The following is a 23,033-nucleotide window of genomic DNA, read 5'->3' on the forward strand; positions in this document are numbered from 1 at the left end:
CGTTGAAAAAATATAGCTTGTACATTCTGGAAATAACCTGCTCGTTGATTGATTTCAAGTGCAAGCATGTAAGCATTGTAATCATTTTTTAGAAACTGTATAGAAACTTGATGATCGTGTAATAATCGTCTTTATTAAAAAATATTTAACAACAAAATAGCAAAAGAGCAATATTCGTAATCTCATATAAACATTTCCGGCGTTCATGGGAAACATTACGATAGATGTGTATAGATGTGTTATATAGAACACACATTACATGACATGCGCCACAGGCATTGCGTCTTTTGTTTCGATCAATAGATACGGTTTGATATTTTATCTCCGGTCCGTTACACCATTTCGAGTAAGGACAGCGTAAGTATCGTCACGCGTACATAAGATATTTGCCATAGATACTAAAGAAAATAAATTATCGCGTTTTATAATAATCGGTGCGTTTAATAATCAGTACAACAACATAATAGCTCTGTACTTTGCAGTTGATTGAACAAAAATTGTATTTGTATAATTTTCTACAAAAAACGTTAGGCGATAAGTGAGTATGCGTATAATAGTTGCTTTTGGTTTTTCAAACATAATATTTTCTATATTTTCAGATGTAATAATTATATGTGTATGTATACAATTATTCATAATCATTCTTAGACATGCTTTTTTTTACATTAACTTAACTCTGCTAACACGTAGTCAAGATCTTCCCGGAGAGTGAGACTATTTCCCCGTTGTCTTACTAAATCATCTTTCAATCTGTCGACTTGTGCTTTAAGGGGCACAATTGCAACTAAACGTTCTCCGCGTTTTTTTTGGGGGGGGGCGGAGGGGCTTGTTTGTGTCAAAATATATGTACAATTAAGAGATTCTTATTTGACACGTCGTATAACAATTTGTATCACCTGTAAAGTATTTCGTTGACTTTCTAGAAATTCATCTTCATTTTCAGATTCCTTAGATTCTGATTCTTCTGATTCCGTTTCTTTTTCTTCCTCTTCTTCCTCTTCATTCTTATCGTCATCTTCACTTTCTGATATTAACATTGCCATTTTATCAACTTCTTTCTGAGGATGTTTATACTTCTTTTCTTCTTTCAACAATTTTTGTTGCTGTTTAATTTGATATTTCGTATCCGATGATTGATTAAATTTTGTTTTTTTCTAATCAGATTCGAAATATTGTCAAGAGATCATCAACAGAAGCTTGTCTCGTGCTTAAAAGTTGGGACGATATCGAGAGAGTCAATCAGTACAAGCTGGGACACTCTTAGAGGTACTAATCCTCAGTACTTTCGTGCTTACGGAGATTCGATAAATGTTCGTTCAAGTGACTAAAATTTTCATCGTAGAGGCTTAAAAATGAGCGAAAATAGCGATAAGATCCCTCAGGAAGAAGAAATTGCGCAAAAGGAACCGAAACCCCTGCGCTATCCTCCGTATCCAGGATATTCGTACCACGAACCTGGAAGGCCTGTTTCCAAGTATTCGGCTCGTTATGCTCATCAAAGTTTAGAAAATACTAACATGAGAACTAACGAATCTGACGACAATCCATCAAATAGTTCGTCTGCTGATTCTGGTTCGCCAAATAAAGAAGCTCCTCCTCGTGTAGATGATAAAGAGACCGCAACAGAACTAGATATCGTGGAAAACGATTTTAAAAACGACACATTAAGCGCAAGTAGTCCACTCAGCCCGAAAGATGAACAACCCAAGAATCTCGCTGAACAGGATGATATTTCCAATCAAAACATTGATCAAGATAGTGTGGATACATATGAGATAGAAAGCTCGATAAACAAATATAATAACGACAGAGATCAAAACACAGAAAAGAAGGATACTCAGGAGTTCGAAGTTGAGAAAACCATGCCCTGGTTGCGAATGATTCCCGAGGACAAGAATCTCTCGAGGCAGATGTTCCTTTACTTGACCCACACGGAACTAAAATCGAAGATCGAGGACATCCAGAAGAAAGAGACGCAGGCGTGCAACAAGCACTGTTGGGACGAGGCTCTACGGTTGAGGGACATGAAGAACAGGCTGGAACTAATTCGCGAAAAGAGGATGTATCATACGGAGAACATCGATTTGGACGAAGAATCGAGAAGGTGTGGATTCGACAACATCGATAAGAGGGAAGCGGAACTTCTTCAACGAGAAAAAGTCTGTACGGATTCAACAATGTACAGGTAAATTTTATCAAATTACAATAGTAGTTTCATTTGATTGTTGGAAATGTTATTTCATGACCGTTGGTGACGAACGAGATGATTCGACTATAATATACATAAAATTATATATGTACGAATAGAACTCGAAAATACTTACCTGCAAATGTAATGTAAGTTCTTTTAATGTTCATCTGATGATCAGATCTGGTACAATATCGGTATGTGACCGTGAACGATGTTAAGGGTCTAAGACGACAAATAGCATCTCTCGAATTCGTCGAAATTCGTCAAAGTTGTAACCGAAAGCCGTGTCTCATTCGCGTCTCTTTCTCTCACTCTCTCTTTATCTCTCGATGTACACTAACCGCTTACATTCGTCGAGTGTTTCGTAAATACGTACCAAGGCGTTCGTCATCTCATACGCCGTACATTCGACCCTCAATAGATCGCAAATAGGTGGTCTACGATGGAGTCTCTAACGATAAAGACGCGAATGGTACAAGGATAGATGAATGAAAACATAATAAAAAAGAATTGGGAAGTCGAGTTATAAGTAATCCTGGATCATAAGAATGATGAAAAATATTAGAATTATTTTATTGTAATTTTCTATTAATCTTTAATAATCTTTGTTTTTGTATATATTATTTTAGTGACGATGCAAAAGCCATGTGGAAGAAATGGGTGGACGAAGATGAACAATCTACAATCAAGGACGCTTTAATGCGAAGGGAAGATTTGATGAACAGATTGGAAGAAAAATGGCAGCGCCTAGCAATTCATGAGAAAGAAAAGATCGCACATTCGTACCACATTGTAATGAATGATTCTACTCTGCTAGAGCTGCCTAAACTAGCTGCAACCGTTAACGGCTAGAATGAAACGGTTCCCAGTTTGTTGAGTTAGACCATAAATAGTTTTTACTCATAGTTCATGATTTTCTGCCTACAGTGTCAGATACTGTTGGATGTATTTGAAGAAAATTTAGAGAATATTTTAATTATAATAAACTATAGATAAAAAAATAAAAATACAAAAAAATAAGACAAAAAGGAAAGAGATATGTTTAACAGTTTATAACTGTTGAAAGTATTACATATAGTGAAAATGTTCCTAATAATTTCGTGCATTTTTTAATATATTAAATGATTGTTTGCAAAATTAGACGCTATAGAACCATTACTTACTTGTAAAAGTTACAAATGTAATTAATGGGTTTTTATTTCCGTTTTAGCATTGTAGTCACTGTGTTGGCAATATCACGTTATTGTTTTTACCTATTACACTTTACAGTCAATTCCAACTATTTTTTCACAGATGTAAATAACGATATTTTACTAATGAGATTACTGAATGTTATATTAGTGCCTTGGAAAAAATGTTCACGAATACAGGATATTAAATAAGTAATGCAGATTCTAAAAAAAAACATAGGTGACTAATAGAAACTTACACTACTTGAATCCAAAATACGTCGAAATATATCAGTGGTTAACATTCCTAATACTAAAATTGTATAAAAACGAAATATTAGGTTCTACTGACCTTGCCAACCAAGAAAATCATTACTCGCTTAATATTCAGTATTCTATGAAGTCGAAATGCAACATTTGCATTGATATGAAAGATTTTATTGTCGTATTGCTGAAAATGCGAACGTTTAGTATTTATTTTGCAAGTCTATATGTAAATATATGTATAATATGTAATATGGATGGAAATAAAATATGGATTAAAAAGTACAGATGTGGATAAAAAAACAAATATTAACATTTATAGTCTTATGAAAGACTCAGCAGATTAGTATACGGACGCCATCATTCGTCGATATATTGTTACAAAAGAAGAGGTATATTTATTTCTATTGTGTTTGGATGGGTATCCAACGTGAAGATTACTAATTCATTTAAAAGTTGCAAAAGTAAAGCAGTTTGCGGACCATGTAAACTCATACCCTAATTATAAAATATATTAATTTTTGACCTAAGTTAAGTCAAACGTAATGCCGAATGTTTGTATGTAAACGAATGTACATACGTGATTTCTTTCTTCTTTTTTTTTTTTTTTAATAAATTTACTTTCCCGTTTTACTTTGTTAGCGTGCATATTATGTACGTAATTTAAGAGTGATAACAGTACCGAGCAATAAGAATTTAATTACCTGTAATAATTTAATACTTTCAAATTAACTCTAGCTGTATAATTAAAGTATCTCACATTGTTTGTATCATCTCTGTGAAAAGCTCTCCTAAAGAACACGATCTACCCGTGATTAAAGTTCAGCGTATTTTTTTCAAATTAGCTTCGGTATATTCAGTTTCACTATACTCAGTATTGTCAGATTGTTTATGACAAGTAAAATTTTTATAAATGGAACAGGTTTTAGGACCATTTAAGATACAAATAATGTTCTAAAACTATAACACTACTGTAAATATATATATGGAAAACAATAGTGATATTCTGATATTTCAAATATAATTTTGAATTTTAAAAATGCCGCTATCATCTCCGCTCATATACCCGGCATTTATTTTTTGCATTTCGCATTCCTTTCCTAATTATATCAGCTGAAATGTCGATGTAACAGAAAAATATAAAAGAGAAAATACCGTTCAATAAAAATTTTATATATTTGTTAACGACGATGACTATACGCTCGTAATGTAAACTATATGCAAGTGAAATGTTTGCGACGCCAGTGTAAGAAGAATCACTAGGGATTTTATCCGACTTCATGTTAGATGTAGGTAAGCGTTCTTTTCAAACCACGTTAATGCGTATTTGCAGTTTCGTTGAAGTCGTAATAAACGTGGTGATTTATGTTATTGTGTATTCTAAATCAAATATCATCGTTGAAAAAATATAGCTTGTATATTCTGGAAATAACCTGCTCGTTGATTGATTTCAAGTGCAAGCATGTAAGTGTTGTATTGATTTTTTAATTTGTAAATAACCTGTATAGAAACTTGATGATCGAATAATAATCGTCTTTATTAAAAAATATTTAACAACAAAATAGCAAAAAAAGCAATATTTGTAATCTCATATAAACATTTTCGGCGTTCGCGAAAAATTTTACGATAGATGTGTATAGATGTGTTGTATAGAAAACTTACATTACATGATATCCTTGACGTTGCGTCTTTTGTTTCGATCAATAAATACGGTTTAATGTTTTATCTCTAGACCGTTACGTCATTAAGTACAGCGTAAGTATCGTTACGCGTACATAAGATATTTACCACAAATACTAAAGAAAACAAATTAATGCGTTTAATAACCGGTACCACAAAATAGTAGCTCTATGCTCTGCAGTCGATTGAACAAAAATCTATTTGTGTAATTTTCTACAAAAGACGCTAGGCGCTAGGTGAGTGTGCGTGTATTAGTTGCGTCTGGTTTTTCAGACATAATATTTTCTATATTTTCAGATGTAATATTTATATGTGTATGTATACAATTGTTCATAATCATTCATAGAAATGTTTTTTTACATTAACTTAACCTAACTCTGCTAACACAGAGTCAAGATCTTCTTGGAGAGTGAAACTATCTTCCCGTTGTTTTACTAATTCATCTTTCAGCCTGTCGACTTGTGCTTTGAGCAGATAATTACCTTTTCTTAATGCAGCTAAACGTCCTTCGTGTTTCTTGGCTTGTTTCTGTTAAAATATATATACAATTAAAAGATTCTTATGTAACATGTTATCGTATAACAGTTTGTATTACCTGTAATGTATTTCGTTGACCTTCCAGAGATTGATCTTCATCTTCTGTTTCAGTTTCTTCGTCTTCAGATTCTTCAGATTCTGATTCTTCTGATTCTGTTTCTTCTTCTTCCTCTTCCTCTTCATCTTCATCCTTATCGTCATCACTTTCTGATATTAACTTTGCCATTTTATCAACTTCTTCCTGAAGATGTTTATACTTTTTCCTTTCTTCTTTCAACAATTGTTGTTGCTGTTTAATTTGATCTTTTAACGCGTGTCTTTCTTTTCTGGCATTAACAGCTTTGTCCCTATTTGATAAAATTGACATTAGTTTCTTTATTATATATTAAACTTTAATATATTATTACTCACTTGAAATTTTTAATCTTGGTTATCAAAAGTTTGATCTCTCTTTGTAACCGTTTCTCTGCTGCCCTTGGATCTCTGTCATCTTCTTCCTCTGAACTTTCTTCTTCCTCTTCTTCACTTTCACTCGGTTCTTTTTTATCTATACTTTTTTGAGAAGCTATTTTTGCTACATCTTTTGCACTTGGACAACCAGCCAGTGCCATTCCTGAAACATTGTACCAAGCTGCTTCGTGGCCATCATCTGCTAGCTCAATTATTGGTACAGGCTCAAACTCTTGCTCTAATTTGCAAAGCGTTTAATAAAGAAGCAAAATTAGTATAAGCGTAAGCAGGTTTAGTACTATTAATGAAAAACTAATAACAAGTCAGATCAGATATTTAGTTTTTCATTAAAAGTTTTTGTTATGCATGTTGTTAAAATATTTCTAAGATCATGATTTTTTAGTATTACGTATATAATATGTGCGAATGATCTTAAGTAGAAATGAAAGTTAAGTAGCCCAGTCTAAGTTAAGTAAGTTAAGTAGCTGTAAATATTCATTGGCTTGTACCAGCTTTCATTCGTCTTTCTAAAGCAGCATACATCCTTCTTATTTCCTCCAATTCATTTTTTAGTTTGTCTCTTTCGCCCGAGACAATCGCATATTCTTTCTCAAATTTCTCAGCATCTTCTCTTGCTTGCTGAGCGTCCCTTTTCAATGATTCTGTAATTTGCTCGTCGTACTTCCTTTGTTCTTGCACGCTTTTCTGAGATTTTGCATGGTCGACTTCGGCTTCAAGATTTAAAATCCTTGCCTGTAGGAAACATCAAGGAAAATCAACAGATTGTCGCCGTTTTTTCCGACGATACTCTGACTTAACAATACTTTAAGAAACGTACTTGTAATTTTTTGTTCTCCTTTTCTAATGCCTCCTTATTTCTAAGTTCAAGCGCAAGCATTTGTTTAGTACTTTGTAAGTCATCCCTTACGGCATCAATGTCGTCCATGTCATCCGAAATAGTGTCATCCGTGGGTTCTTCAGACTTTTGCATTTGCTCCTCTATCGTCAGCTGCCTTCGGAATTTCCTCAAGCCCTGTAGCATTGGTCTCGATCGATCGTTGGTCTGTACTCTCTTTAATTTTACACCTTCCTGAATCTGCTTCAGCAATTGGTTATGCATGTTCGATTTTTCAGATTCGAACACAAAGTGTGCCTTCCCTAGTTAGAAACACTCTATCAGTACAACTGACACACATCCACCGTTTATAATAAATACAATTCAGAGACAATCTCTATGATTCCAACCTTAGAGTTCATTTAGGGGATAAAGGAAATAGGAAAAAGAGGGTATGTCGATAAAAACCCACTAAACACGAAGACAACAGTTAATTCAACGATAATAATATTATTAAACTACAGACGAGAGGGGTTCTCTTCTAGGAGAACGGGATCAGAACAATAGCTACTGTGTGTACTACAAACAGGTCATATCACAGTTCAGAAACAAAAGCTGATCGAATGAAAGCTTATTAACAATTTAATTAATTATACTCGTACGAGCCCCTTTTAGATCGACATTCACAAGGATAAAAAGAGGGTTCGAGGGGTGCGTAACAAAACAAAAGGGTTTTCTACTAGCGACTAATCGACAAACACGGTGAAATCGGTTGTTCGTTCCGAAAAGTATCACCCAAGGGAAATCTGAGTAGAATCGAAGTTCGATCGACGATCACCTGCTGGATCAGCTGTAACCTTGTTCACCCTTTCGATCAAGGGCGCACTTCTGTCATTGCACTTCACGTGTCTCAAAGGTTTTCCGCTTTCCACTTCTTTCATCATGCTTGCCCAGTCAGGACGTTTCCGTGGTCTCTGTTTCAACATTTCCAGTTGTTGTTGTTGCGTGTCGTTTAGTGGCGGAAGATCTTTCAAGATCGTTCTACTCGGAGGTGGTGGCGGAGGTCTTGGGGGTGGTGGTGGCGGGATCGCTGCCCTCGACGAGCTTTTTGATAATGTCGGCGCTCCTATTTATACGAAAATTTTATTTTTATCCTGACCGAATGGTATCGCAAATTTTTGTGCCTTTTACGTTTCATACATGATCATTACCGCGAAGAAAGTTAAATTAGTTGAAAACGTTTGTTGCGTTTAACATGATATATAACTGTCGCGTTGGCGCAACATAAAAGGTATCGATTAGAATAGATCTGATAATTTTGTAACGTTTATGATAATATTACGAATGTTTATGGTTTGTGGTTAAGCTTTGTCTTTACGGAGGGGTTCATGCCGTTACCTGTAGTGCTCTCACTCTTGGAGAGAGGTATCGTGTCACCTCGAGATCGGGACCTCTCGATTCGAACCTGTCGTTCGAGCTGTGGCCTCGAATTTGGCTCTTGTCGTCCATTCTCGCGAAGCTTCGTCGGTGCCGGTTGACTGCTCGTATTCTTCTCGCTTTTAGGCTGTGACGGGATTATTGTGATCTTGCTCTGTTTACGTGGCTGTGTTTCCGCCGAGGGCTTCGCTTCTGGTTTCGATACACTCTATAAACCAATAAACAGTTTTATTTCTCTCCTTTGAATTTCTTACCATTTTATCGATATATCACCTTTTATCAAGATTTTCACTAGGAATTTTTCCCTCTTCTATAAAGTATTTTGTTAAAGTATTTTCTTATCCCTAACGAACAGTACTTCGTAGTGTCTTTATACGTTTTAAAAATATGCTTTCCACTTCTTTCGCGTTTATTCTATTTTCATCTACTTGAGACGTTTTTCGCCAGGAGCCTAAATATTACGTTTATCGTACTAGTAATATTTACATGCCAATCGCCAGTCGTCGCGTACTCGGTTTTTCGGTTACAATCACTTTACTGTTTACGATCGACGAATATTTATGTTCGCAGCAGTTTTGTATCTCAGATCAGCCTGTTGGCGATTACTCGCAGGACTCGTTGATTATGACGCGTGGTAAAAGGAAGAAAATGATAGTACGTCGTGCGTGCCGCGAAAGATTGTCGTATTGGAAAATAGATAAAAAGAAAAAGACCGTACTCCCCCACCTAGTATCCTTCGTTCCTAAAGAAAGAAAGTCTCGAGAATTCTCTTGGCAAGTATCGATGTTCGTTCGGTCGTCTTTAAATAATCTAATTCGCACTTGCTCCGCGCTCCTTTTCAATCTAGAAACTTCGATCATTATTTTTCCTGATATTGTACTGTTTCTTCTTTTTGAAAAGAACGTACTACTTCTTTGTTGATCCTATCGCTTTATGAAAGAAAATTGAAGCGTGGGTGCGAAAATTGGGATGATTATCGGAACACAGAAACGTCCAGATCTTTACAGTAGAATTTGCAAATCCAGCACAACTTATCGGTATATTTACGCAAAACCGTAATATAAACTCGTTAAGAAACTGGCGGAAGACGCAGCTGGCAAGACAGTTGAAATAGAAACGCGTGTTCTTTAAATAATCGTGACCCAGAGGCTTATATGCGAGGACCCGTAAGGCTAGCCTTCTCTGTCTGATCGTGCTTGTATCGAGAAAATCAAATTAATTCAATCCCTTTGATGTCTCATGTAGGCAGATGTACGAACAGCTTCACGATTCTAATAAATCTCCGTTTAATTATATTAAAATCCGATAATCCATTTGCATAATTCAAACTTTAAAACGAATCGATAGGTTTCTATCATCCGAGAAGCTCGATCGTATTACCAATCATGGGATTAAAAACTTCCTTATCGTATGAAACGTTTGCGATTAAAGAAATTCTAGCGCAAACAGAATATTTATAGAAAACAGTTTATTTTTGTATTATGTTAATTGGATTATTCATAGGAGAATGAATAGAGCGATATTTTTGGAATTTCTGAATTTCGTATTTGTTGGAAAATTTTCAACTTAACTGTTCGATAGAAAATTTCGTATGCGCTTTATGCGCTGAAATATCGAGATGTAGCGAAAGTGATGGCGGATTTCGTAAATTGCAATCGAACTCGTCGATGATCTAACTACTCGCGACAGTTGTAAACAATAGCGTGACGCGAATGATCATGACGTTTCCACGTGTCTTTGGAACTTCGAACATCACGTTTCTCGCGTTTTCGCACGATCGAGGATCCATTCGTGTTCGTGGTCGTTTCGCGTGGCCCATTGCCAAAATATCAAAAGTACGCGTTTTCGAATCGTCGCACGACGAAAAATGCAAATAAACAAAAGTACGATAACTCGGATGATCGGCATAGGCGGCGTAGTTGATTTACACACGTACACAAGCGCATACAACGAATCGTAAATATTTCCACAAATTAGCTGCTCGCTGTTTTTCCAAGCGTAATTTCATATTTCTAATAATAATCGCACTACGTTGTATAATTCAGATGCAACGCCCTTGTAAATTTCTACTTGTCGAAACGACTATACGCGAGAACTTGTTACTCGACACCCACGCATGTTATTAATAGTCAAGCCTGGTGACTTTGAAACCTAATATCTGAATGGAAAAAGACTGCACAAGGCGGGCCTGATTCTTCGTCGTTTCTAGTAGCATAAGTCCGTATTTGATCAGACAATGAGCTAGCGCCCTGACGATCCCGAAACCAGACAAAAAAAGCAAATTCAACCGGTGGACGTGTAATTTGTTTGACGTAAATTGAAATTGGCTTTTGCGAATAATTCTTTCGTATCGTTCGTATAATCCATTTTATCGCGTGTTAAAAGTTGACAAAGATGACAAAGTAAATTGAGAAAAGAAAGACTCACTTTTAACGTAACTTGGGTAAACGGAGGTGGTTCCTCGACTTTTGATTTCGAATCTCTTCTGGAATTGAGGGTCCAGGGTGCAGTAGGCATAGGTAAAGGTGACGGACCATCTTTGACCCAAGGTGGCCTGAAGGTGGTCCTCTGCGGTGGTGGTTGACCACCGGCACCAGGCATTCTTCTTTATTCTGTCACAGGGTTCTCTTCTCGTCTTAGCTTCGACTTTCCTATCGACTTCCACCTGTCGATGGAATTAGACAAAGAGGCACGGGGATCTGTGTATCGGCTCTGGGCGTGCGTAATGACGAGGATCCTCTCGAGGACGTGTACGATGCGCCACTGACGGACTCCTGGACGACGAAATGAAAAGGTGGGGATCGGTTTTACGTGGGAGAGCCACGACCCACTTTCCTCGAGACGTTTTACACTCGGGAAATCTTCCGGATTGTCCTCGCGGTTCACTGGTCCCGTTGGACCTAAGCGAAGAGATCTCGCGACCGAATTAGGATCCCTTTTAGATCTACGAACGATTGATCCTCGCCAACGTCGACAAGAGGAATTACCGAAGAGCGAAGTGGTTGAGAATTTTTGGGAGTCTGGGAAAGATTGAGACCTGGACCACACATCAGGGCCACGACTGCACCTCCCTAACCGCGTGATATTTTCGTCGACGTGACGTCACAGAAAGACGCAAGCTCGAAATAGAAGACGGTCCTCTTCTTCTAGGATGTTTTCGGTGACTCTCTCGGTTGAAACGCCTCTTCGCTTGATCCTACGACGTATCCCACGTCTGTTTACGATGCATCCGTGTGCCGATCGACACGAAGGTCGGATCGATCATCGCGGACGTTCACGAGATGAACATCGTTCGATGAATCTGTTCGACCTACTAACGCTTTGGCACTTTGCGCGTCGATGATATAATAATCGGATAATAAAGACGATATGTAATTATTTTTTATAAAATATCGTATCATCGATAAAACGAAATTACTGCACCAATTTTATCAATAAACCATCGTTGCCATCGCTCTATTCGATGATTGATTAAATCTTGTTTTTTTCCAATCAGATTCGAAATATTGTCAAGAGATCATCAACAGAAGCTTGTCTCGTGTTTAAAGGGTGGGACGATATCGAGAGAGGCAATACCAGCTAGCTGCGCAGAAACACAACCAGGCGTTGCTCAAGCACGATTATTACCAGCAAATCGCGAGATACTTCGAACGAGAGTGCCGAATCGCCAAGCACTACGATTCTTGGAATTATAGGAATTTAGACCCCAAAGGTGAGCTCGAGAAGGCTAAAAAAGCGGAAAGGTTACATGTCAGAAGGAACAAATTGAGAAATTTGTTGAAGGAGGAGGATGAGACGTACAGAAGAGAATTGGAGGAACGAAAAAGAGTAAAAAGCCGCGAGGAAGAAACGTCGTTAGAGGCTTTGAGGCAAAAATTACGAGAGAAACGCGCAGAACAGAGTCTGTATCTACCTAGAACTTGTCGAAGATATCAATCTTACTTCGTCTGTCCCAAAGAATCGACCAATACGGGGTGGGACACTCTCAGAGGTACCAATCTTCAATATTCTCGTGCTTACAGAGATTCGATAAACGTTGTCCGTCCAATCGATCAAAATTTTCGTCGTAGAGGCTCGAAAATGACCGAAGATAGCAATAAGACCTCTCACGAGCAAGAAATTGTACAAACAGAACCAGAACCTTTGCGCTATCCTCCGTATCCAGGATATTCGTACCATGAACCTGGCAGACCTGTTTCCAAATACTCGGCCCGTTATGCTCATAGAAGTTTAGAAAATACTAACATGAGAACTAACGAACCTGACGACCACCCAAGTAGTCCGTCTCCGGCTTCTGCTTCGCCAAATAGAGAAATTCCTCCTCGTGTAGATGATAAAGAGTCCGCCACAGAACTAGATAACAAACAAAACGATTCTAAAAACGACACAATAAGCGGAAGTAGTCCAGTCAGCCCGAAAGATGAACAATCCAAGAATCTCGCTGAACAGGATGATATTTCCAATCAAAAAATCGATCAAGATAGTGTGGATACATGTGAGGTAGAAAGCTCGATAAACAAATACAATAACGACAGAGATCAAAACACAGAAAAGAGGGATACTCGACAGTTCGAAGTTGAGAAAACCATGCCCTGGTTGCGAATGATTCCCGAGGACAAGAATCTCTCGAGGCAGATGTTCCTTTACTTGACTCACAAGGAGCTGAAATCCAAGATCGAGGACATCAAGAAGAGAGAGACGCACGCGTGCAACAAGCAGTGTTGGGACGAGGCTTTGCGGCTGAGGGATATGAAGAATAGGCTGGAACTAATTCGCGAAAAGAGGATGTATCATACGGAAAACCTCGATTTGGACGAAGAATCGAGAAAATGGGGATTCGTCAACATCGATAAGAGGGAAGCGGAACTTCTTCAACGAGAAAAAGTCTGTACGGATTCAACAATGTACAGGTAAATTTTAACAAATTACAATAATAGATTCATTTGATTGTTGGAAATGTTATTTCATGACCGTTGGTGACGAACGAGATTATTCGACTATAATATACATAAAATTATATATGTACGAATAGAACTCGAAAATACTTATCTGCAAATGTATTGTAAGTTCCTTTAATGTTCATCTGATGACCAGATTTGTTACAATATCGGTATGTGACCGTGAACGATGTTAAGGGTCTAGGACGACGAATAGCACCTCTCGAATTAGTCGAGATTCGTCGATGTTGCAACCGAAAGCCGTGACTCACTCATGTCTCTCTCCCTCACTCTTTATCTCTTGATGTGCACCAACCGCTTACACGCATCGAGTGTTTCGTAAATACGTGCCAAGGCGTTCGTCATCCTGTACGCCTTACGTTCGGTCCTCGATAGATCGCAAATAGGTGGTCTACGATGGAGTCTCTAACGATAAAGACGCGAATGGTACAAGGATAGATGAGTGAAAACATAATAAAAAAGAATTGGGAAGTCGAGTTATAAGTAATCCTGGATCATAAGGATGATGAAAAGTACTAGAATTATTTTATTGTAATTTTCTAGTAATCTTTAATAATCTTTGTTTTTGTATATATTATTTTAGTGAAGATGCAAAAGCCATGTGGAAGAAATGGGTGCACGAAGATGAACAATCCGTGATCAAGGAGGCTCTGGTGCGAAGGGAAAATTTGATGGACAAATTGGAAAAAGAATGGCAGCGCCTAGCAATTCATGAGAAAGAAAAAATCGCACAATCGTACCAGATCGTAACGAACGATTCTGCTCTACAAGAGGCGCCTAAACTAGCTGCAGCTGTTAACGCGGCTAAAATGAAATCGGTCTCCAGTTCCTTAAATTAGACCATAAATCATATTTTACATTTACTCGTAGTTCATGATTTTCTGCCCACGGTGACGGATACTGTTGGATATACTTGAAGAAAATTTAGAGAACTTATTCAATTATAGTGAACTATAGGTAAAAAAATAAAAATACAAAAAAATAAGATAAAAAGGAAAGAGATATGTTTAACAGTTTGTAACTGTTAAACGTTATTGAAGACTGATTATATTCTTATTAAATTCCTGTTTCGTTAAAAAAAGTATTACATATATTGAAATTGTGCCTAATCATTTTGTATATTTTTCAATATTTTAAATGATTGTAAAATTGGACGGTATAGAACCATTACTTGTAACAGTTACATATTTAATTACTGGATTTTTATTTCAATTTTATCATTTCTATTATCTCTAATCGCTTTTATGTTGGCAGTATTACAATATTGTTATTATCTACTACCCTTTACCGTCAATTCCAATTTATTATTCACAAATGTTTATGACGATATTTTACTAATGACATTACTGTACATTGCATTATTGTCTTGGAAATAAAATGAACTTGGAAGTAACGGCGCATTTTTTCTATGTTTATAATTTGAAAAATCTAAATTTTACTATCTATATGTATATATATAAAGTAGAAATGTATCGACTAGGGTTTTGGCCAACTAGTCGACTAGTCAATTGGCTCCCAAGAAACCAATTAGTCATGTCTGCTAATCATTTTCAAATATCATTACAAAAGGCATCGCATTTATGAGCATTTAGTGCGACGAACATATTAACATATATTTATTTTATTACATCTTGTTTCTTCGTTCTAAAGTGTTCTTTTTTGTTATGATAAAAGTTGAAAGTAATGTCCAAAGTTCCTAGTTAACTGGTAACTATTTCGCTTATTTCAATCTAATACTAATTACTGTATTGAATTTTATATGTGATAATTATGTAACGTTAAAATATGTACTTATAAGTAAGTAGGTATACTACATATTAAAAAATAGTAAAATTATGCTAATGACAATGAAAAAAGAATATTATATATATTTTTATTTTTATACCTTATCAAGTTATTTTTATTGCCTTATAATACTGAAAATTTAGGACTGATCAATTTGTCTCTTTTGTCGACTAGCCTCCTTCTGTAAAAGTCGCTTTACCACTAATACGATGTAATGTGGCGAATTTCAAATTTGCCGCGAAAGATTGCACGCCGATAAAATTTGAAATCATTTTCTGTTTGGTACGCAAGATGGCATGGCGAGGTTGGCAGTCGACTCACGAAAATAGCGCGCAGCACTCGTGTTCGCCGTTATAAAGTCGCGTTTATTTGTAATTATTGATACTGTCAAGACGTGTTTAAGTGATAATTAGTGCATCAATCACCAAAACCACAATGAGAACGTGTTTGTCCACGCAGAGGCACTCATCCTTGTATACTTCACATGCTTTCGGCGATTCTTCAGTCTTCAGTTAGTTAAGTACAAACTTTGCTTATACATATTTTATAAAGAATTACATAATTTTCTGCCTGTAACATGTAATAAAAAATGTATCATATGCTAGATTTTGTTACTATTATGACAATTTGTCGTCACAAAAAAGTTTGATTGTATAATACATTTAGTGCTACATGCTCCAGATGAGTATATATTATCATATAACTATATCAAACATATAATACGTGAATTTCTATTCCCTTAATGATAAACGACGTATAACCTGAAAAATATACAAATCATGCTATCGTTCGTAATAGGAAATATGCTTTCGAAAAGTGAGAAAGTATCGCACGTGCGTCGCGAATACTATACGTATATGCGTATATGTATATCAACAAACGTTTACAGTACCGCGAATTCCAATAGAATCTGTTTTTTTCATTATCACATGTGTTTAGTTACAAGTTGTGACAACAAATCGAGGATAGCGACCTTAGTACTTTATTATTGTTTCCATTCGGATCTGTTAATTAAGGGCAACTTTTTTTTCGTCTGAACGAAGGCACGAAAGAATTTCCAAGGAATTCGCGGTAGCATAAGCTAGGTGGTCGCCATTAATCGTCAGGCATACCCCGTGACAACGACCAAATTAGTCGGCCGATCCGTCAAAAAGAGCATTTCTGTGGTAGGCGTGCATTATATCCTCCGCGGACCGAGCGCCACATGGCACTTTGCGCGCAGACACGCCTGCGCATTCACCTTCCGAGTATTCCACGGCAAATGTGTTTGCATATACAGTGTTGTTTAAGCGTTATTACGTTAACGTCGGTTCTACTTTTTTAAATTATTCCGAAACTGAGGAAAAATTTGTAATTTAAATCATTTAAATGGACATTTCATAGAAATATTTATATTTATTCATTTGGAAAAATATTTGATGGGAAGTCTCCCTTTAGAAGTATTAGAAATAACAAACTACAAGTCACGAGTAGTTAAAGAACTTAACCTGTTATAACTCTAGTCTCAAATTCGATGTGCTTCCATTTTTCTACATATCGTTCATATCCATTTTTCTAAATAAATTACTCCACATTTAGTACATTTGCAAGACCTATAGTCGATCTAATGACTATAATTTATTGATTCAATAACTTTGAAGTTTGTGATTATGCAAGTTTCTATTTAATAGGTTAACGTACTCTTTCTTGTAATAAGGTTTCTTTAAATCGCCTGTTTACGCATATAAGAACGGTATCATAAGGGCATCGATGGTCTTTTTTCCATTTTCGGTTACAATAAAACAATTAATGGCGTTAGGTATTCGGAATATAATTAAATGTAAACTGTGTAGATCAAAGAATTCAATTAGAGTAGCTACAGAAAGTGATTCGCACATCATTATATCCATTATGACATTTACGTATTGATTAATTAAGTCCAAGTGTATTAAGTTTCGTATCATTTAGCAATACTTTCATGTAACAACAAAAATGTGATACCATGAAACTAAAATATAGAACCTGATAAAAAAGCGCCCTATTGGAAAATAGGGGTAGGTATATGCAAATACTTGCTGTCTCCACCTTGCATAATATTATCCTACTGAATTACACTAAAAAAAAAAAAAAACTCGCTTATACCAATACGAAAAATAATGTAACTCTCAAAAGGATAAATCATTGTTCGATCCGCGGGCAAAATGGTCCAAGTCTAACAAACTACTTATCATGTAGCCATGTATCCTTAACGACCGTACAAGATGCATCCGCGTTGTATTTTTCAGCGGGCCATCGATCTCGAATTTTCGTGTTAACATTTAAATCACACCCACACTGTACATCCGGGACCATGGTAAACTCAAAGCAAAAGACATAGAGGAAGCGGGAGAGAGAGAGAGAGAGAGAGAGAGGGCGAGCGGGCGAACGAGAGAGAGAGAGAGAGAGAGAGAAAGAAATATAGTTCGTAATACGTGGTATCGTGCGTGCAATGGCCCGTGAAAGCTGACTGTCTGCTCGGCACCCAAGAGAAGAGGGATGCAGCCACGCCAGCTATGTTAATTAAACGCGTTTCTAGCCCCCGCATAGGAAATCAGAGAAAAAAGGAGATGAGACGAGCGATGCTCGAGGAGATGGGGCAACGTGAAAGAGGGTGCCGGCTAATAACACGTCCCGTACGACGAACGCACGCCACACGCCCGTCTTCTGCTTCTTCTTCTTCTTCTTCTTCTCCTTCTTCTTCGTCTTCCCCTCTTCTCCTCAACCTCCACCATCTTTTCGTCCACCACTTCTTTCTCCGTCTGCTTCTTCTTTCTCGTTCTCCTTCCACTATTGTTTTTTGTCTTCGTCCGTCACTTGTCTTCTTGATGCCAGAATGTCGTAACAATCCGGTCGACTGTCCGAACGACTGCGTTTTTTGATATTTCGAAAGGCTGAAAAAATTGCGAGGGTTACGGGAAAGATGGCGATTCTTGTCTTGTAATTTCATAATTCAAAAGTTTGGTAAAAGAAAAGAAGAAATAAATTCGTTCGGGGGCAAAAGCAATTTTAATGCTTTCCAATTCCTTGCTTCTTCCAAATAAAAGCCACGGCGCTCGAAATAGTTCCCTTTGAGACACCACTTTCATCTTTCTTCTTACAATTAGTTTCAAATCGTTAAACTTCAATTTTGACGTTAATTTTAGTAAAGATCGCTCGTCGCAACACTAATAATCTCGGTAAGTTTCAATTGTCCTATGAATTTCATTAGGTCGTTGGTCGCTGAAAAAACGGGGCATCGATAAGATCCTGTCCTAAGACCGATTAGTTCAAATCGCGATAAGGTTATTGGGTATCACGGTTACACGGAAATTACGCTCGTCACGGGTTGTCGCTTATACATGATAAAGAAAAAAAGAAAAGACAAGAAAAGAAAGAAGAGAAGGAGAATAAGAAGAAGGACAGAAGAAGGACAGAAAAAGAGTGGTGCCAAGTAGATGGAAGGAGAAAAAAAGACACGCTTTAAAGGGCCAGCTAAAGTTACGCTAGCGACAAATTAGTCGACCAATAACGGAGTGTGAGGGGTTGCTGGGTTTCACGGAAACGCATACACGGACCACGTGGCTCCCCATAAAGGGAAGCAATGAAGACAGCATATGTCTGACAAGCGCTTAATCATCGGGGAAAATTTTCTGTCGTCGACAGATTAGCCTTGCGAGAGCGAGCCGGTTCGACTTCTAACACTTGCAGTTTGTGTGCGTTTCGCACCCTTGGTGTCTCTTCCGCGACGTTCGTTCCTTTACGATCGTACGATCGGCTGATCGTAATTTCTCTCGTTTCCTTGTCCTTTTTAGAAGTTCCGCTAACTTTAATGCTTCCGAGAAACGCCGACCGAATGGGAACACCGTTCGCGTGCAATTAAGTATCGATTCGCGGACAGAGAGAAAAAAAGACAGAGGAGAAGGGGGAAGAAGAGAAGAGATTAAGAGTAAATTGTGGCATAATCGTCCGGTGCGTCCGAGTAAAATTTTGGTCGCAATTTTGGCCACTTTAAACTCAATTTGCACGCGTCCTGGGTTATTCAAGCCAGTCGAAGAACTCGCGGAAGAGTGTAACGAAACGTTAGTATGTACAAAGTTGTTCGAGCATGCAAGTCGACGATGCGTTAATTTTTTCTTTTCTCCTCTCTTTACCTCTTTCACTTTGATCGTTGTCCCTCATTCCCCGGCGGGTGGTACGCACGATGGGGGAAAATTGATTTGATTATTCGCGACGAAACGAAGTGAACACCGTTGGTATTATGTAAATTTTTGTCCATTCGATGTTTCTGCCCGGAAAGTTCATTATACGCTCTATGAAACTTGGCCGAAATGCGAACAATAAATCGCGATTATTTGGCCTGGTATTAAATAACCGTTAAATAAAATAATATATTATAATGGGTGTTTACGCGGCTCCTAGTATTCGGCGCGATTTTAATCGCGTTACCGATCCGATAATTGAATACGATAAATGAATCCGACGAATTCGATAGAAAACGACAACCGAACACGGGCTGTGCCTTTGAACGCGTTCGCGCGTTACTCGTTCTCGTTATTCGCACAATGTATCACCCTGGATGGTGGCGTACAGCAGCGACGCAGTTTCCTTGATCCGCGACGCGCAGGTACATTTTTTCTACGATATCGTAACAACGAAGCAATTTCGTTAGGAAGTTGGCGAACCGTTGCCAAGACCGACGCTGGATGATAAATCTTCCTGGAGAAACTTTGTACGCGCGTCGAGTTCCGCGGAAAATCTATTCCCTTCGTTATCGTAAAGTTTCGCGCCGGCCTTGAACGTTGATCGTATCCCTTTTGACCGCGAAACTGGAACTAAAACCTACCTGAACGAGAATCACGCAGTTTACACGGAGAAAATTCTCGAAAATTTGCTTGAAATTTTGATACAACGTATTCGCCGGCGAGTGCCAACTCGCAACGATCGAATTTCGATGTAAAACGTGAAACGTAAAAGTGATCGTTCTTTGTTCTTCCGGCCGACCATTTTCCGATATCAAACGTTCTTTCGTTGCTTTTAAACGATTCAGAGAAGTTAGCATTTCGGCCTTTTAATCCACTTTGATGCCAATGCTTTGACATTGCTACAGGAAAAAAAAGCAACGGAGGAAGAAAGCGATTCTTTTTATTTATTAGCCGCGAAATGGTTTTCTCACGGTGTCCGTGCCATAGTAATTAAAGCGTGTCTTTGAGGACGGAACGGAATGGAAATGCACGCAACGTGATTTTCGCGAAATAGTTCGCGGTTGGACGGATTTGGTCGATGGTCTTTTTCCAATTCGAACGAAACGATTTTTTTCCCTCTTTCTTCTGTTCGTTATTATTCGAAATATCGGCGGCGTTTGTAGCCTCGGATCGCGATTATTTTCCAGCCAACGAGTCCGAGGACGATGTTAACGACGTTTCAAGCTGCTCGATGGTCGCGCTCCCACGCGACGACACAGCTTTCCCGTTTTTGTTTTATAGAAGACACCGCTAATGGCCAGAAACAAAAGTTCAATTTTTCCTGCGTACACGCCGAGATCGTAATTACACCTTGCGAGTATAAGGGACATTAATTGCAGAGATTATGATTAATCGATGCATCGATAGTGATTCATTGTCGCATCTAACGATACCTCGCTTGTAACATCTTCCTTAACAGAAAGCTATAATTAAGGATGAAGGACGGTGACCCGCGATTTCGAGACTCTTTTCAATTTTCAAATAAAGGCTTGTCGTCCGCGCTAACCGAATTATCCGATAGGATGAAAGGGACGTTCGATTAAAACTTGCCTGCTGGTTGCGTCATTTTCTATACGACCGTACAAACGACAAAAGACGCGTAGTTTTAGAGGCTTGTTCGATGCTTACAACGAGGTATCGTTCATGGAAAATTTGTCTCGTTACTGCGAACGTCTGCGATATTTCGCTAATTCTCATCGAAACTGGTATTTTTGATGGAGAGATCGAGCTAGTCTCCTCGTCAATAGGAGAAACGTATGTGCGCGAACGTTGAAGCGTTAATTACGAGAAGAATTAATTACGATATAACATATGTAATTGGAAACAAGAATTTCTCTACAACGCAAACAACGTTTACGTACTTTTTAACGAAAGGATTTCTTGCTACTTGAAGACTTACAACAACCTTCGTAGTGAGAGGGTTAATAATGTTATATTTAACATTCATTACGTCAAATCAATACAATTCGTTGCACGGGAATGAAGCTTGTTCCAAGTCGATTTCTCGTTCGATATAAAAACATCGAAGGGGGAATATCTCCATCGGCACGCGTAAACTTAACACGGAGCTATCTACCAGAGGAGATACCTCGTACGCAATCAGAGCTAGTACGTGCAGAAACGCTCGGTACGCGCAATCTCATCAACTAAAATCGTCGGAAAGCTCTGGTGCAATAGGTGGGGCTGATGGTGATCGCGCGCAGAGCTCAAAGAAAATATATTTATAAAATTCATGGCAGACGTCTGGCTCGGTTAATCGGTTTCCCGAGGACGTTGATCAATTTCGCCTAGAAAGAGGAGAGAAAGATATACATATATATATACGTATATATATATATATATATATATATATAAAATATATACGCGCCCTCCGAAACTTCTCTATCCAACGTTCACCCTTTTCATCATCGCCTCTATCCTATCCCCCTTTTTCTCGTTCCGATCTCTTTCCCCTCGCTCCCGTTTTCGTTGCCTTCGTGCACCCCCTCCTCCTTCGTCCCTCCTTTTCGAGTCGCCAAAAAAATGCCCCTTCGGGCAGAACTCTCGTAGCTTCCGCCGTTCCGAGATACTCGCCGCATTCCCGCCTCCGCTTCGGTCCCGATCCCCACGTCAATGCCACCACCTCCACCTTTTCTCTCTACGATCTTGCTCTTTCTGTTAAAGACAAGCGAAGTGAGCGCGCGGCCTAGGTGCTCCGTGTGCCAGTGTGCAAAACCACGCGCTACTCTTCTACTTCGTCCTCTACCTGGCAGCGCAATATCGGTCCGCGTGCATGCATATACAGCGAGAGAACGATAGATAGAAACGAAGAGAGAGAGAGAGAGAGAAAGATATATATATATATAGAGGGATTAACAGGGACAGAGGGAACGTGGCGGCATAATATACGCGAATACGGATGCAGCATTGCACACGTATATATATAGGCGTAACGTGGTTTTCTTCTCTCGCTCTCGCGAGCCTGTTATGTAGAAAAATAAGTACATGCAGCCACCTAGGCACCCAGCGTGAAGAACAGACGGAGATACGGAGAAAAAGGGACGCGGCACCGATGGAAGAAGGAGAGAAGAACGAGAGACCAGAGTCCTGCACTCTCGGCCCGTTCACCACCTCTCTCTCGGTGTGTCCTCTGCCGTGGTTCATCCGTGTGTTCGCGTGTACCTACGTGTTTCATGTTAGTGGCCCGTACGCTCGTCTTCGTCGCCCGGCTCGCGCCTCTGTCTGCGTGCACGTACATTAGGTACCTGCACGTATATATAGGTACCTATCTATAGGTACCAAATGGTAAATGAGAGGGTAGACGCGAGGTCCGGACGCCCGCAGCTAGCGGCGACCCAAAGCTTCGTCTACCGCGGGGCTGTATGTGCCACCACACGTACCGGGTGGGCTTTAAAACCGCACTTTTTATCGTCGCTCATTCTTCGTAGCGTTCGATACGATCGTCGACGCACGATTGATTTCCGGATCTATGAATTGAGAAAATAAACG

General features: G+C 38.5%; 3 protein-coding genes across 7 annotated transcripts; 2 read left to right on the forward strand and 1 right to left on the reverse strand.

The window, feature by feature from the left end:
- Positions 1-38: 38 nt before the first annotated feature.
- Positions 39-3,909, forward strand: LOC117157585 (uncharacterized). 3 transcript variants are annotated; one of them, XM_076619064.1, is made up of 4 exons: positions 39-68; positions 1,163-1,266; positions 1,343-2,185; positions 2,821-3,909. In XM_076619064.1, exons 3-4 carry the CDS (start codon positions 1,353-1,355, stop codon positions 3,041-3,043), a joined length of 1,056 nt encoding a protein of 351 aa, XP_076475179.1. In that variant the 5' UTR covers positions 39-68; positions 1,163-1,266; positions 1,343-1,352; the 3' UTR covers positions 3,044-3,909. The 3 variants fall into 3 exon arrangements, with proteins under 3 accessions (XP_076475179.1, XP_076475178.1, XP_076475177.1); XM_076619063.1 differs by lacking the exon at positions 39-68 and adding an exon at positions 191-357; XM_076619062.1 differs by lacking the exon at positions 39-68 and adding an exon at positions 365-538.
- Positions 3,910-4,930: 1,021 nt separating this feature from the next.
- Positions 4,931-14,914, forward strand: LOC117157581 (uncharacterized). 2 transcript variants are annotated; one of them, XM_033335724.2, is made up of 3 exons: positions 4,931-5,088; positions 12,112-13,473; positions 14,105-14,914. In XM_033335724.2, coding segments are annotated over exons 1-3 (1,620 nt in total). In that variant the 5' UTR covers positions 4,931-5,086; the 3' UTR covers positions 14,361-14,914. The 2 variants fall into 2 exon arrangements, with proteins under 2 accessions (XP_033191615.1, XP_033191614.1); XM_033335723.2 differs by lacking the exon at positions 4,931-5,088 and adding an exon at positions 11,219-11,357.
- On the reverse strand, positions 5,141-11,164 carry LOC117157577 (uncharacterized). Of its 2 annotated transcripts, none has more exons than XM_033335719.2 (8): positions 10,991-11,164; positions 8,525-8,771; positions 7,965-8,252; positions 7,130-7,449; positions 6,801-7,044; positions 6,253-6,454; positions 5,900-6,188; positions 5,141-5,832 (listed from the first exon to the last, which is right to left on the reverse strand). In XM_033335719.2, the coding sequence occupies exons 1-8, from the start codon at positions 11,162-11,164 to the stop codon at positions 5,671-5,673; spliced, it is 1,926 nt and encodes a 641-aa protein (XP_033191610.2). In that variant the 3' UTR covers positions 5,141-5,670. The 2 variants fall into 2 exon arrangements, with proteins under 2 accessions (XP_033191610.2, XP_033191609.2); XM_033335718.2 differs by having other exon boundaries at positions 6,253-6,529.
- Positions 14,915-23,033: the final 8,119 nt, after the last annotated feature.

This window comes from Bombus vancouverensis, chromosome 6, assembly GCF_051014615.1.
Source record: "Bombus vancouverensis nearcticus chromosome 6, iyBomVanc1_principal, whole genome shotgun sequence".
In the NCBI taxonomy this organism is placed as follows: domain Eukaryota; kingdom Metazoa; phylum Arthropoda; class Insecta; order Hymenoptera; family Apidae; genus Bombus; species Bombus vancouverensis.